This window comes from Gopherus flavomarginatus, chromosome 7 (genome assembly GCF_025201925.1).
Source record: "Gopherus flavomarginatus isolate rGopFla2 chromosome 7, rGopFla2.mat.asm, whole genome shotgun sequence".
NCBI classification, from domain to species: Eukaryota; Metazoa; Chordata; order Testudines; family Testudinidae; genus Gopherus; species Gopherus flavomarginatus.
This window is the reverse complement of record NC_066623.1, coordinates 87,460,868-87,477,304: the sequence shown is the minus strand read 5'-3', so window position 1 is coordinate 87,477,304 and position 16,437 is coordinate 87,460,868. Positions and strand designations below refer to the sequence as shown.

At 43.1% G+C, this 16,437-nt stretch overlaps 1 protein-coding gene across 1 annotated transcript in view; it reads right to left on the bottom strand.

The window, feature by feature from the left end:
- MCOLN2 (mucolipin TRP cation channel 2) overlaps positions 1-14,367 on the bottom strand; it is a 39,835-nt gene extending 25,468 nt beyond the window's left edge. The window contains exons 1-3 of the mRNA XM_050962170.1: positions 14,287-14,367; positions 9,379-9,538; positions 2,930-3,103 (exon numbers count right to left, since the gene is read on the bottom strand). Coding sequence (XP_050818127.1) covers positions 2,930-3,103; positions 9,379-9,538; positions 14,287-14,336 — 384 coding nt within the window. The 5' untranslated portion in view covers positions 14,337-14,367. The remainder of the gene's footprint in view (positions 1-2,929; positions 3,104-9,378; positions 9,539-14,286) is intronic.
- Between the last annotated feature and the right edge of the window lie 2,070 nt (positions 14,368-16,437).

Sequence of the window (16,437 nt, the reverse complement as noted above, 5' to 3'; positions counted from 1 at the left end):
TCCTCTGCCACTAAGAGTTGTGGGAAGAGATGCTCTGTGGGATAGCTTCCCAGAATGCACCACTCCAAATACCGCTGCAAGTGCCGCAAGTGTGAACACACTATTGTGCAGGCACTTGACAGTGTGAACACACAACAGCGGCTTCCCTTCAGCAATCTCTGAGCAGCGCTGCAACTCAGCCAGTGTAGACATACCCTTAGATATCAGCTTATTTTTGACAACACCCCAGACACATCCCAACCTGGTGTCAGAACAATTAGTATCACAGAGTCTCCAAGTCTCCTACTTCCTATGGACAACATTCCACACAGGTTATCATGGAACACTTGGAAGGTCTAGTAAGTGTCAGTTGCAGCATAAAATCAGTCCTCAAATGGTTATGGACAACTGCATATTTACATGCAGGGCTCTCCTTTAAATGTGCTCCACAAGGCTCTTTCCATCCTGCTATTCAATGTCCCCTAAATCCACCAGAAGAGATCATGGATTCAAACCCAGTAACATGCCAACATACTCAGCTCCACATATTCTTTGTGTCAAATGCAGACAGTACCATTTGTCAGCAGTCTCAGTACCCACGTGAGAACAATGCCTGGATTAAAAGATGATGAATGAAGGTAAGTCTAGGTAACAAAACCAAGTTAGTGGAAGAAAAAAATATGAGAAATTAATCAACACCATTATGTCTCCATCAATCAAAGGAATCAGTCCTCCAATTGTCAAGATAGTAGGCAAAATTAGGGGTCCTCTGAACTCCTCACTGTACCTGGATACATCAGTGTACCATCAGTGGTATACACACACACACACACACACACACTCTGCAGTTAACTATCCTTCTTATGCATGAATTACCCAGCATGGTGATCCATGAATTCATCACCTACAGACTGGATCACTAGAACAAGAAGTTAAAGCAAGGTCCCTTAAAAAAAAAAAAAAATTCCAGCATGTTGAGAATGAACCGTCTGCAGAACCCTGTGTTGCTTTGAAGGCAAACATATCATCTTGGTGCTCCATGAAACTACACTTGTTACATTTGATAACAGAACATCTTTTTAACAATTTCCCTATAAGAAAAGTACCCATATTAGACAGAAAATGTAAGAAAATCAGCAGAGAGGGTATGTTCTAATACTTATTCTCAGAAATGTGGAAAGAACCAACGATTGAGCAGTTAATTTCATGCAAAAAACATTCAGATATCATGGGGATTGTCCATTACACATTTATTCCTCCACATTTATGCAAGACTTAATTATTACTTTTCCACTGTAGGAAGGCTGCATGCTGTTGCCTGGGAGTTACTGGATACACATGGCTACGGTTTTCAAGAAGAAGCTAGTGATTTTAGGTGCCAAAACTGAGACACCTACAAGGGACCTGATTTTCAGGAAGTGCAGAACACAACCTCTGGGAAGAAAAAAAAAAAAAAAAAAAAAGTTCTTTCAAAGTCTCAGTTTGGGCACCCACAATCACTGGCCTCTTTTTTGATAATCCCAGCCACATATGTGCCAAACAAGTTGAAGCCACTCAGCCAAAGGGGTTAAAGTCTGAAAACCTGCAAAGCCCTAAACAAACCAAAGCTACAGTGACTGGAAAAAAACCACTCCTCTATAAATGTCTACATTTATAGAATATACAAGTCATACAAAGAGACCTTTATATCTGATGCCTGTATCGCATATTTGACTCCTGCTCGATGAAATAAATCTATCCTTTCCACTAGTCTTCTAGCTGGGGCTTCAAATCAGCCTTAGTGTCTACAAAAGAAGGAAGAAAGGAAGTAGTAAACCAAGAAGGAGAGATAAAAAGCAAAGAAATAACAGATTAAAATTAAAACAGCAACACAATTGAAGAAAATTCTGAAGGAGAACTGAGAAGAGACATGTACAAATCAGACACTACTTTACACAGCACAGGCCAGATACACTGCCTCATTCTGCTTATTTGAGCAGAAACAGTGGATTTGCTCTGCTGAGGATTCTCCATTGTTTTGGGGGCTGCCAGGAGGCAAAGAGCCTTGAAGTGGGGGCACGGCCAAAGGAGAAGGGGTATGGCCTTTGCTTTCCACCAATTCCTGACTGCAATATTGGCTCCATGGGGACTATTACGAGTCTGTAAAATACTGAGCAGCCCTAAAGCTGCTCTAAATTTTGCCTCAATTGGACAAGTGCCCATAGGTCTTCAAACTGGGCAGGCTCAAGTAAGGGTGACTTAAAGCTCCACACTTTTGAACTGTACTGGACCATAGAAGAGACTTAGCCCTCGTGAATTTTTTTTTCTTAAACAAGAAAGGACTTCCATTTTTTTATTTTCTACAGAAGCATAACCTTTTGTTTTCCCATCATTTTCTATTTTATGTGCATATTAACACAAACTGTTTGCTGGAATTTTATCCTTTTTTTTTATTTTAAATTTTTTATACAATTATTTAAGGGAGTTGTTTATCATATCATCCAAATTCCTTTTAAAATACCATACTCAACTTAAGGCTCTGTCCTTTTATTCCTGGAAGTACTACATTCCCATGTTGAGACTTTTGGCAATGATGCTACAAAGCTGTGATTCACTATAGCTGTAAGCATGAATTTTTGGAATGTATCTATATTCAGGTCCATTTCTACTTAAAAGTAAAACCTAAATCATCTGCCACAGCAAGTTTGGAAATTAATCTAATATGAACAACTTCCTTGTTTCTGTTGTGACTAATAGTCAAAAAATGAAGATTAAGCATATACATGAAAATAATCACTGAGTGAAACTTAACTTTGACTGTTTATTTTAATTAGATGACCAGTTAGGATATTTGCAATCTGAATGAAACTAACCAGAACAGAAAATGGAAACTGAGCACCATCTTATTGGCTGTGACTTTTAAGCAGTACTCATGCTGTTTATTATACATAGAAACACACAAAATACTTACCTGATTAATAGCAAAAAAAATGCTGTCATAAACATCCTGCTGCGTGTATACACTGCAACTATAATCATCTTCATCAACCCCTGAGTAGCCTTTCAGAAACAGATGCTTAAAGGCAACAGTGTTCTCCTCTTTGAAGGAAACCACCAGCTGGTTACTCAAACCAAAAAGAATAAGCTAAAAAAAAAATTAAAAATTCAAGTTAGAATACAATTCCATCATTAACATACTAATGATAGTAACACAGCAATTAACATCTTCAAGTTATAATTAGCACAAACTGCAAAGTAAAAAGTTTCTGTATTGTGTCAGTACCAGACTCCTTTTAAAAAACAGCCTGCATTCATTCAAAACTAAAATGTAAAATTTTAGAGCCTGCAAGTCTACTCATTCCTACTTCTTCTTCTGTCAATCGCTCAGACAAACAAGCTTATTTACATTTGCAGGAGATAATCCTTCTCACTTCCTGTTTACAATGTCACATGAAAGTGAGAACAGGCATTCTCGTGGCACTATTGGAGCGGGTGTTGCAAGATATTTATCTGCCGGATGTGCTAAAGATTCGTATGTCCCTTCATGCTTCAACCAAAATTCCAGAGGACATGTGTCCATTCTGATGACAGGTTCTGCTTGATAACAATGCAAAGTAGTGCAGACTTACATGTGTTCATTTTCATTATCTGAGTCAGATGCCACCAGCAGAAGGTTTATTTTCTTTTTTGGTGGTTCGAGATCTGCAGTTTCCACATCAGAATGTTGCTCTTTTAAAACATTTGAAAGCATACTCCACACCTTGTCCCTCTCAGATTTTGGAAGGCACTTCAGGTTTTAAACCTTGGGTCAAGTGCTGCAGCTATCTTTAGAAATCTCACATTGGTACCTTATTTGTGTTTTGTGAAATCTGAGTGAAAGTGTTCTTAAAATGAATAACATGTGCTGGGTCATCATCCAAGACTACTATAACATGAAATATATAGCAGAATGCAGGTAAAACAGAGTAAGGGACATACAATTCTCCCCCAAGAAGTTCAGTCACAAATTTAATTAACACACTAATTTTTAACAAGCATCATCAGCATGGAAGCATGTCTGCTGGAATGGTGGCTGACACATGAAGAGGCATACGAATGTTTCGTTTATCTGGCATGTAAATACCTTGCAAAGCCGGCTACAAAAGTGCCATGCAAATACCTGTTCTCACTTTCTGTTGACATTGTGAATAAGAAGCAGGTGGAATTATCTCCTGTAAATGTAAACAGACTTGTTTGCCTTATGGATTGGCAGAACAAGAAGTAGGACTGAGTGGACTTGTAGGTTCTGAAGTTTTACACTATTTTGTTTTTGAGTGCAGTTATGTAACAAACAAACAAAAAAAAACTACATTTGTAAGTTGCACTTTCATGACAAAGAGACTGCACTACAGCACTTGTATGAGGTGAACTGAAAAATACTATTTCTTTTATCACTTTTACAGCGCAATAATCATTTGTAATAAAAAAATTATATACACTGAGTTCAATTACAACAAAAAAAATACTGCTAATGAGTTAACTGTGATTAATTGACAGCCCTAATTACAATACAAGATTACAAAAGAATAGTAAAGGGTCTCTTGCCAAAACCTGGAAAACAAAATCCCACTTTGCATAAGCTGATAAAAGTTGAAAACAAAGGAATGAAAAATACCGTTTACTTCACTGACATGCATGCCATGAAATACTGAAACTCCTACTACTTTATTTTGGAGCTTAGCCACTTAGTGCATAATCATTATTGAGTACAGCCCAGGAGATGCATTTTCACTTCTTTTAACTACATGCACAGTAACTGTATTCACAGTGCAAGCGCTTTAAACTATTTTAATCGGCAAAGCTAGGAGTTTGGTGCGGAAAATGCAAAAGCAATTCATTCACCTCATGGCTATTTTTACAGAGCCAGCTTCCTATCATCACACTAAAACCCCTTTTAAAAACAATTTTCATCAGAAAAATGTAAGTGTTTACTCCACATATATTTTGGCATGAAAGAAGAACAGTGTACGGTAATTGGAATCTCAGTGGAAGAGCAGAAAAAGGAGAGAGCAAAGGAAGAAACCCAGAGCTTGAAAAATAAACTCTCTTACTTGTTAGTGGCAAATACGAAGTGTTTGAACCCATCTGTTTCTGCATAATCTAACCTTTCACTGAAGAAAAAGAGAACTAGCCTGAAAACAGAACTGCATTAAGGAGAGCAGACATCTCTCATAGACTCGTAGACTTTAGGGTCAGAAGGGACCAATATGATCATCTAGTCTGACCTCCTGCACAAAGCAGGCCACAGAACCCTACCCATCCACTTCTATAACAAACACCTAACCTATGTCCGAGTTATTGAAGTCTTCAAATTGTGGTTTGAAGACCTCAAGCTGCAGAGAATCCACCCGCAAGTGACCCATGCCCCACGCTGCAGAGGAAGGCGATAAACCTCCAGGGCCTCTGCCAATCTGCCCTGGAGGAAAATTCCTTCCTGACCCTGGGCACCACCGAAAGGGACAAAAATGAAGTTAATTGCATAAAGGTGCTGATTGGGGAAGCTATAATTAGCAGCAGAGGCAGGGGCTGAAGTTGTTCATGGAGATTTATGTAAACTAGCAGAGATTCCCCATATCCCTTCCAAAAGTCAAAGGCCAATACATAAATGGACCCTCTGAACAGAGATCCCAAGTGACAGGAATCCTAGCACTCTTCCCAAACCCCACAGCAAGGGTGTAAGGGACCCAGGGTCCCACCAGAGCATTGTCTCTTCCTCCCTAGTTTTCATCACAAGGTGATGAAGGTTTAGTTCTTTGGCTAGGCCATGTATAATTTTTCAAGATCTGCAAGAAACCAGCCGAACAAGGGAGGAGAGGGAGAGTACAAAGAAATCCCCACTAAAAGGTAAGCAAGGCCCTACTCTTGTTCCCAGCATTAACAGTATATGAAATCTGAATTTAGAGAGAGACTGTCAAACAGTAAATATAAAAATAAAATCTATTTTTTCCTCCAGTGAGTACTTTCTTGTCTCTCCTAGATGGTAACTAGTTATCTCTGGGCTAAACGAGTACACAAAGCAATGCTATTCACAATGAACTATTTATGAGGTGCGGCAGGTTGCAGCCAGGATGACCAGAACAGGGGATTCCAGGTCATCAGTGTCTGGTTATATCCACACAGCCTTTAGAACAAGTGTTGAATTCTGGCCAAAAAGTTTGCAAGATTCTTCAGGGGATTTAGCAGGAGTTCTACTTAGATGCTCTTTGGATTGCAAAGCTGTTAACACAAGTTCTATGAATGAATTCATGGCAATTTCTAGCTATGATTCTAATATCAGTAAATTTAAGCCTTTCCCCTGAGTATGGTAAGGGGGAAAAAAAGGCTGTCAGTCTTGATTTGGGGGGCATGTGAAATCCTTAAGGGGCTCTAACAAAACTTTGCACTAAAATATACTGATACTTGGACAGAAGTCACTTCTGCAATCCAGCAGAGAAAGGACAAATTGCCTTCACCTTACCATATGGAAGGAGCCACCCAAATAACAGGCTTAACATACTGAAATTCAGAGGTTTCTCAGAGTCAGACAGCTACTGACAGGGACAATCTTGTAAGAATAAGCATAAAGTACACCAGAGTCACCCCTAAGGAGCTTGGTCTCATTCCAAAACTCAAGGATGCTCATTAGGACCTGCCCATATGCCTGCTACAAGTGTGCAAGACTGCCCCCTTTAAGTAGCAATGTACTTCCCTTCAGTGATTCTTTTGCTTCCTCACCCTGGCTACCCAACCAACTGCTGAACATGGACCAGAAGTGACAGCCACTTCACTGCACCGCTGAAAGGTGCCAAAAAAGCCCAGGTACCTGAACTGGCGGTGGTCTCAGAAAGCAAATCAGCACTGCATCTCTTCTGCCCCAGGAGAGCGGGCCCAGCACAGAGACCAAGCAGAGGAGACACTGGGACAGTAAGCATGGCAATCTAGAAGTTTAATCACCAGCACAGGCACTAATGCTTGTGGGTTAGGATGGACTTTGAGTGGTAGCGAAGGGTATGGGATGGTTAGGATGGGCTTTGAAGCTGTGTGTTGCCTCATTTCACTCATGATTAAGCCCCTGTGTATAAGAGCTAGAAGGTAGTGTAATAACCTGTGTCTCCCTGACCTGGACAATGGGAAAAGGCTTTGACTAACAGCTCAGTAGAATCAAGACAATATTACCTCTTAGCATGTGACAATATTCTGAAAAAACCCTGGTGGAATTGGTACCATCATGGCTGTGCCCATACTAGTCTTCCCTGTGCCACCTCACCCACCCTTCTCAACAGCAGCAAAGCTCCACTAGCAATTGCAGGAGCACTAGTGTATACAGGACTTGAGTTACCGGTGTCATTTTAGCCTGTCTTGTCTAGACAGCATAGTTAGAATACCAACCATTGCCTGGAGCTCTGTCTACAGTACTACTTCCTCTGCTGCTACTCCTGCACTGATGGAGGTTTGGTTTTGTTTGTTTGTTTGTTATTTGGTTTTTTTTTTAAATAAAGAAAGGCTGAGATCACCCTCTCTGACTAGAAGTGGTCTGGAAGATATTAGCCAGAGGTAATATCTGAAGGTATTGCTCGATTCCGGCAAGTCTGTTAATTTCAGACATTGACCCCTCAGCTCAATGTATATGGTAACTCCTCACTTAGTGCAGTTATGTTCCTGAAAAATGCAACTTTAAGTGAAACGATGTTAAACGAATCCAGTTTTCCCATAAGATTTAATGTATTTGCTGGGGGTTAGGTGCCAAGGAAATTTTGGGGGGGCAGACAAAAAGCATTACATACTGTACAGTACTGTACTGTGGTTGGGAAGTGCCTCTGGCTTACCCCACACAGGCACAGCCTGCTGCAGGCAAGGATGCTAGGAAGCACTGTCGCAGCAGCAGCTTCCCCAGAGAAGAACAGGCACCGGGGGATGCTCCAGACCCACTTCTTCCCATCTCTGCTCCACTCCAGACCCAGCTCTTCCCATCCCCTCTCCCCCCACTACACTCCAGGCTCACCTCTTCCTACCTCCACTTCACCGCCTCTCCAGAGCATGCCACATCCCTGGTCCTTCTCCCCCCCTTGCCCCAGAAAGTCCTAAGTGCCGCCAAACAACTGTTTGGTGGTGCTTAGGACTTTCTGAGAGGGAGGGGCAGGAGCAGAGATGCCATGGTTCCCTGCTCCTCCCCCTCCCTCCCAGCACTTCGTGCTTAGGACTTTCTTGGGGAGGAGTGGAGAACGCAGCACTTCTGAGCTCCTCCCCTTCCCTTCCAGAAAGTCTTAAGCACCTGGGAAGCACTGGGAGGGAGGGAGAGGAGGCGGAGAAGAGGAACTTGTGCAAAGCTCCCTTGTAAAGTCACTGCTCTTCCAAAGAATCTTACAAGCAGTGGACAGAGCAGGCAGCCAAACAACATTATAAAGGAGCACTGCACAACTTTAAATGAGCATGTTCCCTAATTGAGCAGCAAGGTAACTTTGAAACAAGATTAAGCAGGAGGATGTTAAGTGAGGAGTTACTGTATTTCAGAGCTATATATTTAATGCCACTTTGTTAAATCTCACACTTGAGATTCCTGCATTTCAGAGATCAAAACAAATTGCTGATTTGACTCTGTATCCAAAATAATGCACTGTCTGTAATCAATCACTTGGGGAGAGAGAGCGGCTCAGGATTTTAACTGCCTAGTCAACAATCTGATCTTGCCAATCAGAAGAGCATTTGCAAATACAAACCAAACATTCAGAGTTGCTGGCTACATTAATAATGCAGGCTTTGCAGTTGCTGGATTGGCACTCTGGTGACAATACCAGTACACTGGCCTCAGGGGATGCAGGGGTTATGTACAGTGAAGAGCAGAAGGCACAAAGAGCATGCCACGGCAGTGTCAATGAAGCCAAACAATTCAGAACCATAGGCTCCACAATGAGGTGCTTGATTTAGGGGGAAAAAATTGTTTTGAAACAAATGTCTTTGGCAGTATGTGACCTACTATTTCATTCTTAACCCCACACTGAAATTGCTCCAGTTAGCACCAAGGTGGTGACCAAAGAACATTTAGGAGTTTAGTTAGGGTGACCAGATATCCAGATTTTATAGGGGCAGTCCCGATATTTGTGCCTTTTTCTTATATAGGTTCCTATTACCCCTCACCCCATGTCCCAATTTTTCACACTTGCTGTCTGGTCACCCAAAGTTTAGTTTATATTATTGTTTCCTCCCACCACATGCACTCCTGCTCCTTTAAGAATGTTCTTTCCTCACCTCTGATCTTGGATTTTTTTCCAGGAAGGAAGTTTAGATAGTTAAAGAGTAACCAAGGGAAGCAATACTCCAAAGACCATTGATTTGTTGCTCCACCTACATGTGGTATTTTTTGTAAGAACATAAAATATATTTATATTTATTTTTTTTTTTTACCTGTGTGGTAACCATAACTATCTTTAGAATCTGCAAACCCAGTTTCCATGGGATTTGACGTCTGGCTCTGTATTTTTCACATGGGTTCATGAAGTAAAACTTCAAATCCTCCTTCAGAGCATCCTCTTCTAGATCTGAATCGGGCTGAGCCATCATACGTCTGCCATAAATAATATGTTAATTAGAAACCCACAGAATGTCTTGGCAGACACTTTACATATATTACAGATTCATCTCACAGATCTCTGTTTGACTTAGAGGTCTGTACAAACTGGAATGAAGTTTTTAATAGTAAAATTGAAGAGACATTCTCCTATTACAGTGTAGTTACCAAACCTCTTTCATCACACTATGCTATTCCAACTGCACATCTCAACAAAGCGTTTAAACAACTATTCTCCAAAATACCTCCACCCAATAAAGTGATTTTGTATTCATTACAGAGATTAGCAAATTTTTTTTAAATATCTATCTAAACATTTTGAAGCATTTTGTTTATATAAACCACAATCTTCCTTTAACCTTTAAGCCTCTATAGAAAAATACTCAAAGACCAAAGGTCTATGCTTTGAAGCACAATGACAAAGCAGCGTGAGAAAACCTGCACTTTCACTTCCTGTGCATAGGTATAATTTTAGTTTATGGGCCCATCAGCTGGGCACTTTTTACAAGCACTAAATTCACTGTAAAACCAAATGTCTCCAAACACACCAAAACATCATGTTTTAAGCATAAACAAACAAGATGTACACAATATTTGGTGTCATATATAGTAGCACATTCAATTCACTTGTAGAAACTGATGGAGAGTGAAAAAATGAGAAACTTTTCTTTTCCCTTCTCTTCCCACACTTCCTCACCTTTATTTCAAATGCAGCAAGTGCGGACTTCCTGTTCAAGTCTTAAAGATCTGGACTTAACTTGTACATTTTTTTCTAATTAAAGACAATTAAAGTAACATGTTCTCTTGCTTCCATCAGACTTTCAGAAAAATATTTCCAATATCCAAAGTTATATATTAGGATAGCAATTTCCCAGTCTTGGCTGACACTTGAAAATACATATTTAAAGTTTTCAAACATGCATTCATTCATATCTGATCTTCTTTGATCTGGTCTATATGCAATGTATAGTGTACTTACAGTTCTGAATTCTATAACTTACTGTATGTTGCATGAAGTATACCCCCACAAAACTCATGTGATTTGCAGAACCAACCCTCTTTTCAAATAGCAAGAGTACAGAAGTAATTTTCAAGTCTAGAAGAGCACTACAGTACTACTTCCAGGTAAGCAAGTAAAAACAGATTTTAATCACTGAAGTCCAAAGGTTAGATTTATTACATAGTGACTGACTTTATGGTTCAATTAAAAAAAGGAGGGGGGAGGAGTTCAGTCTAGTAGAATTACAAAGATGCTAAGAGAGCTTCAGAAACATCGAGGGTGGAGGTGGGCAAAATCAGAAAAACTAATTTTAAAGTTTCCCTCAGAAAAACAAGGCACCAAGCTGGGCTAGTTTTAACCACGTTAGGAAAGTGGTTGAAGTGATATCAACATGAAAACACACATTTCTGCCTGAAAAAATGTATATCTAGTGTAGTTACCAGAAACACTTAAAGAGATTGCTTTTCGATATCATAATTAGCAAAACAAAAAATTGTTTTTTCAGTTTGCATCCTTTGGGCATTTGACAGCACTCTGTGTCTAGTAAGATGCTGAAAAGAGCTTTATAAACATCAACAAGGTTTTTTTAAATGAATATTTCTTTAAAACCTCAAGACATACTATTTGGAGAGAGGTTCTGTTTTATGTTCATCTATCTAAAAAAAATCAAGTTGATTAATAAATAACAACAACAGCAGCAGCACTTTCACTCTTTTATAGTTCTTTCCATCCAATAATCCTTAGCCCTAGTCACCACAGATTTTTTACTGATACCATCAGCTTCCCTTATTAATTGTCTGCATTTTCTAACTGCTAGTTTGTAAGGTTAAGGAAAATAACAAGGAAGTCTTTGAAATATATGAAACCTAGGAACATGTGAAATCCTACCAATGGCACTGGTCCAATACTAGATAAAGATGGTAAAATTGTCTATCATGAAGAAGAAGAAAAGGCATACCTATTCAATACACATTTCTATTCTATATTCTGAAAGAAGCAGGATGCAGTATTCATATTTTACAGTGTTAGTGAAATACTTACTAGAGAGGATGTTACGCAGCAGCTGTTATAACTGCATATTTTAAATTTTCACTACTGGATAACTAGCATCCAAGACAATTATAAGAATTGGTCAAGGAACTCGCTGAACTGTTAATTTTTTAAATAAGTATTGAAGGAGTAAGGAAATTCCAGAGAACTCATACCAATATTTAAAAAGGGAACATTATAAAGGCAAAATATTGGAAAGACAGATACAGAACACAATTAATAAAGAATTACATAATTTTTTTAAGATCACAAATTTGGTTGACAAAGGTAGCCATGTTGACATAACAGATTTCTGTAAGCCATTTGACTTAGTCCTGCATGATGATTGATTAAAAAAAATAGCACTATGTAAAAATCAGTGAAGAGGGTGCTTCTAGTGGGGTTCCAGAGGGATCCCTATTCTTGGCCCAATATTATCCAATATCTTAATTATTTTGGAGATAACATTAAATCATTGCTGGTGAAGTCTGTATATGACACAAAACTTGACAGAGTATTAAATAATGATGGGGACTGCTCAGATATACAGACTGGCCTCAGTTGCTTGCTAAGGTGGTCTCATTTGAGCAACATGCATTTTAATACAACCAAAAATCAAGGTCTTATACTATATCTAGATACAAAGAGATTTTGCCCAAAGTCTCACAGGTAATTCTGTGTCAGTCAGGAATAAAATGCATGTCTCCTCTTTTCTAGTCTTATGCATCAACATGACTGTCCTCTTGTTATTAAATACTGCCATGATAAGAAGTTCTGTGCTTAATGACTTTAAATAAGATATACACCCTCCTCACACCAGACACCAATCTAGCACAAATGGATTTGTTCACATTACAAAATTTTATCATGTTCAAACACAATTATAAAGAATTTAGACAAACTTACAGAATGCTAACCATAATAATAGTGATGATACCTAGCTCTTATACAGCACTCTTCATTCCAAGATCTCAAAGTGCTATATAGAGAAATTGACACACATAGAGGTGAAGTGTCCATGACTGAAAGGTTAGCATAGCCAAGGGTAAATCACGTTCAATGTTTGATTAAATGCAGCTAGTCACTATTTGCCCTGATCTATGAAGACCACTCAGTCATAGTCATTATTGTATCAAATAATTCAACTTTTCTCAGTGCTGTTTGAAAAGAACATGTTACAGGGTAGACAAGGTCAGCCTGGAGAGAACTGTTTCACCATCAACTATGGCAGTCCAAGACCACCTTAGGCAGGATTCAAGCCTGGTTTTCAGACGCAATTGTAATAGGGTTTGTAATGGTGTTGCACAAACATAAGGAATGTTCTAACTTTTTTTTTATGTTAACTGGAAGTTTTAAAGACTGTGTGACAAATCCTAAGGAGGATGGGGCCTAAGATTACTGCAATCTTAATGCCTGCAGTACAAAACAAAAATGCTTCAAGATATATTGTCACTCTTTAATTAGTTTGCTTTAATCCTCTCTCACAGTACATTTGACTATAAATAGTCAACAAACTGAACTACTATGAACATCTTCCTGGATGAGAAATTACTGGATCCAAAGGTCTCCATGGTTGTGTATAGCAACTCAAACAGAGGTGGCCACCTATCTCATGACTGAAAATATTACACTGAAAGAGACAACTCTGTTCTCTGGTGTTAGAGAAAACAGTGGTTTCCACCAACCCTCAAATAAGTGTTAACACAGCACTGGCTCCTCTCCTCAGCCCCACACAAGAAGCTACTTTGAGATGAATCCTGCAGCAATACAGCCCCGGGTGAGGGGCATGGGGATGGGCCTGGATGGATGCAGGACATGGAAGGAAACAGACCCAATGGGCAGAGCTGCTCTAGTAGAAACAATAAATTGTTTCAGGAAGGTTAAAAATACATTGGCTGAAAGCTTTTGTTGTTGTGGTTGCTGCTGCTGCTGTTCAGATCCAATTCCTAGAGACCATTAAAAGCCCTTTGCATTGCCTCTAACTTTCTGTCATTTTGGCAAATTTTAAATGCTTTGGGCTGCCCAGAGAAATGTCAGAGCATCTAACCAGTTGCAGGGCAACTTTGGCATCTGCACAGTGAGGGCTTGATTCTGATCTCTCTTACACAGTTCTTATGCTGGTTCCAACTCCATGGACTTCAGTGGAATTACTCCTGCCTTGTATCAGCACAAGTGAGAGAAAAGTCCAGTGCTGACTCCTTCAAAGTGCCAATTAAAATACATCTACCACCACCCCCCAAAAAAATTCACTTAAAAAAAAATAAATGTCCTTACCCCTATTACTAGCAATACTTTCGTTCTAAAAGCTGCACAAATGTTAAGGACCATTTAAAAGTCTTGTTTCTCCTCCCTTTGGGTTTCATTTACTAGGTGCATCTTGCTCAGCTGGGGAGAGCAAAGCTTAGGACACTGCAAGGGATCCTCCTGCCCATGCACTGGAAAGCAGCGTTATGATAAATAACAGCAGCTGCTCAGGTTTGCTCCCCAAGTCCCAGGCACTGGTGGGGGACAGGCGGGATTTTACAACCTAAACCTCTGATCTCTCACTGATGTGAGGCTCCGCGAGGGCCCCTCAGTGACAGCCATGGGGGTGACGGGTCCCCAGCCCTCTGAAGAACTGGGGGGTTCCCTCGCTCGCGCCAGGTACCCTGATCCCCCGCCCACCCGTGGCCACCGAAGCGCCACGCTCCCAGGCAGCCCTCAGCCGCCCGCTCACCTGGCCAGCAGCGTCCGGCCCCTGGCCACGTACCCCACCGACAGGTCCATGGCGCACGCCGGCCGCGGGGCCCCGCCGTGGCCACTGCTGCCCGGAGCGGCGCGCTCGCAGCGGGGCGCGGGACCCATGCAGCTCCCGGGCCGGCGGGCGGGAGGGAAGCAGCCGAGCTAAGCCACCGCAGCCGGATCCGCGGTCACGTGGCGCCCCGGGCGAGTCCGGAACGGAGAGTGACGGGGCGGAGGCGCTCGGCGCCTGCAGCCCTAGGCATTGGCGGGGTAGCCGGCGGCGCTGCGGGCTTCCGCGGAGCCGGAGACTCCCCTAGGCCCCCACCCCCCGCGCTTGGTTTTAAAGCAGGAGCCTTGAGCTGAGGCTCGCAGCGCTCTGCAGGGTTGGGACGCGGTGTGCGGCTGCCGGGGGCTGTTTGCCACGTGCTGCTGGTGCGGCTCGCTTGCCCCTCGGACCTGCTGCTTGCGCCGCGAGCGGCAGCCTCGCCCAGCGCCCAGGCGTGGGTGTTCATTTCCAATCCCCAGCCCCCCAGCGCTGCACCTTGAACAGGCGCAAATCCGCGTTGTTAGCAGCGCTAGGGGCTGGTCTTCACTAGAGCTACTAGGGTTTGGCTCCCCTGCAATAGGCAGGACTCAGAGTGTCCAAGTCCCGCTAGCCTGGGGCCGCCAACTTCCAGTCACAACATTTGCACGTGGCAAGCCTGGGCCCAGCAGCCAAGCTAAGTAGGTGCCCTGGGAGAGCACAGGGAGTAACCACACCTCCAACCAACACTCCCGCTACAGCCTACACGGAGCGATTGGATTAGCAATGGGTAGCTCGGGCTGCAGCTGGAGACTGGCTCTGTCCCCCGGGGCAGCACTAGCTGGCTAAGGTTATGTCTTCACTAGCAAATGTTACAGCTGTACTGCTATAGCACCTCCCCAAGAGGCGGTAGCTACATTGAGGGAAGCTTTTTTCTGTTGATGTAGCATTGTCGTGACCAGGGGTAGGTGGTCTTAAATACCTCTCAGGGGTGTGGATTTTTCACCCTCCTGAGCGACATAGCTGGGCAGGAGCAGCGCCAGAGTTTCTGGCACCCTAGGCAGAATTCGGGGAGCAGCATTTTGTGCGCTCCCCACGGGGCGCATGGGAGCTTCCGGTTCTGCTCCCATCGCGGCGCCGAAGAAGGACCCTCTGCCGAAATGCCGCAGGCGACAGCGGCAGTCATTGAGCTGCTCAATTGCATGCCGCTGTTTTCCGCGGCACGGCAGAAGGTCCTTCTTCGGCGGCACGACAGGAGCGGAACCGGAAGCCCCGTGCACCCCATGGGAAGTGCACAAAATGCCGCCCCCCAAATGCTGGCATCCTAGGTAACCACCTAGGGTCACCTAATGGAAGCGCCAGTCCTGTAGCTGGGTCAGCCTAGGGTTGCGAACTCTTCCAGATTGACCAGGAGTCTACCAGTATTGGCATCGATCTCCCAATGACTATTGAAAGCAATCCAGGAGATTTTAATAGGTCACTAAAAGTCTGGTCAGTGGCACAGCAGGGCTAAGGCAGGCTTCCTACCTGCCCTGCCTCCACATGGCTCCCGGAAGCGGCCGGCACATGCAGCTCCTAGGTGCAGGGGCGGCCAGGGGGTCTCCGCACATTTCCCTTGCCACAAGCACCAACTGCACAGCTCCTATTGGCCAGGAACCGGAGCAGTAGGGGCAGTGCCTGCAAGCAGGGGTTAACCCACACACCTCCTAGGTGTGTTCTATCCCATCTAGTGGCACCATGACCAGTTAGAGCAAGGGAGGGCAAACTACAGCCTATGGGCCAGATCCAGTCTGTCAGGGCTTTCAATCTGGCCCACGGGATTGCCAGCTCCGTGGCACAGCGGGGCTAAGGCAGGCTCCCTGCCTACTCTGGCCCTGCACTCTCCCCCAGATCCCATTATCCAGGAACAGGGAACCGCGGCCAATGGGAGATTCCAGGGGGGTACCGAGGAGCCACTGCTGGACATGCTGGTCACTTCTGGGAGCAGTGCGGGGCCAGGGCAGGCACGGAGCCTGCCTTGCCCTGCTGCGCAACGCTGCCACAGTGGCGCTGCTCAAGGTAAGCAGAGCTGGGCTGGACCCTGCACCCCAAACCCTGGCCCTGAGCCCCCTGCTACACCCTACA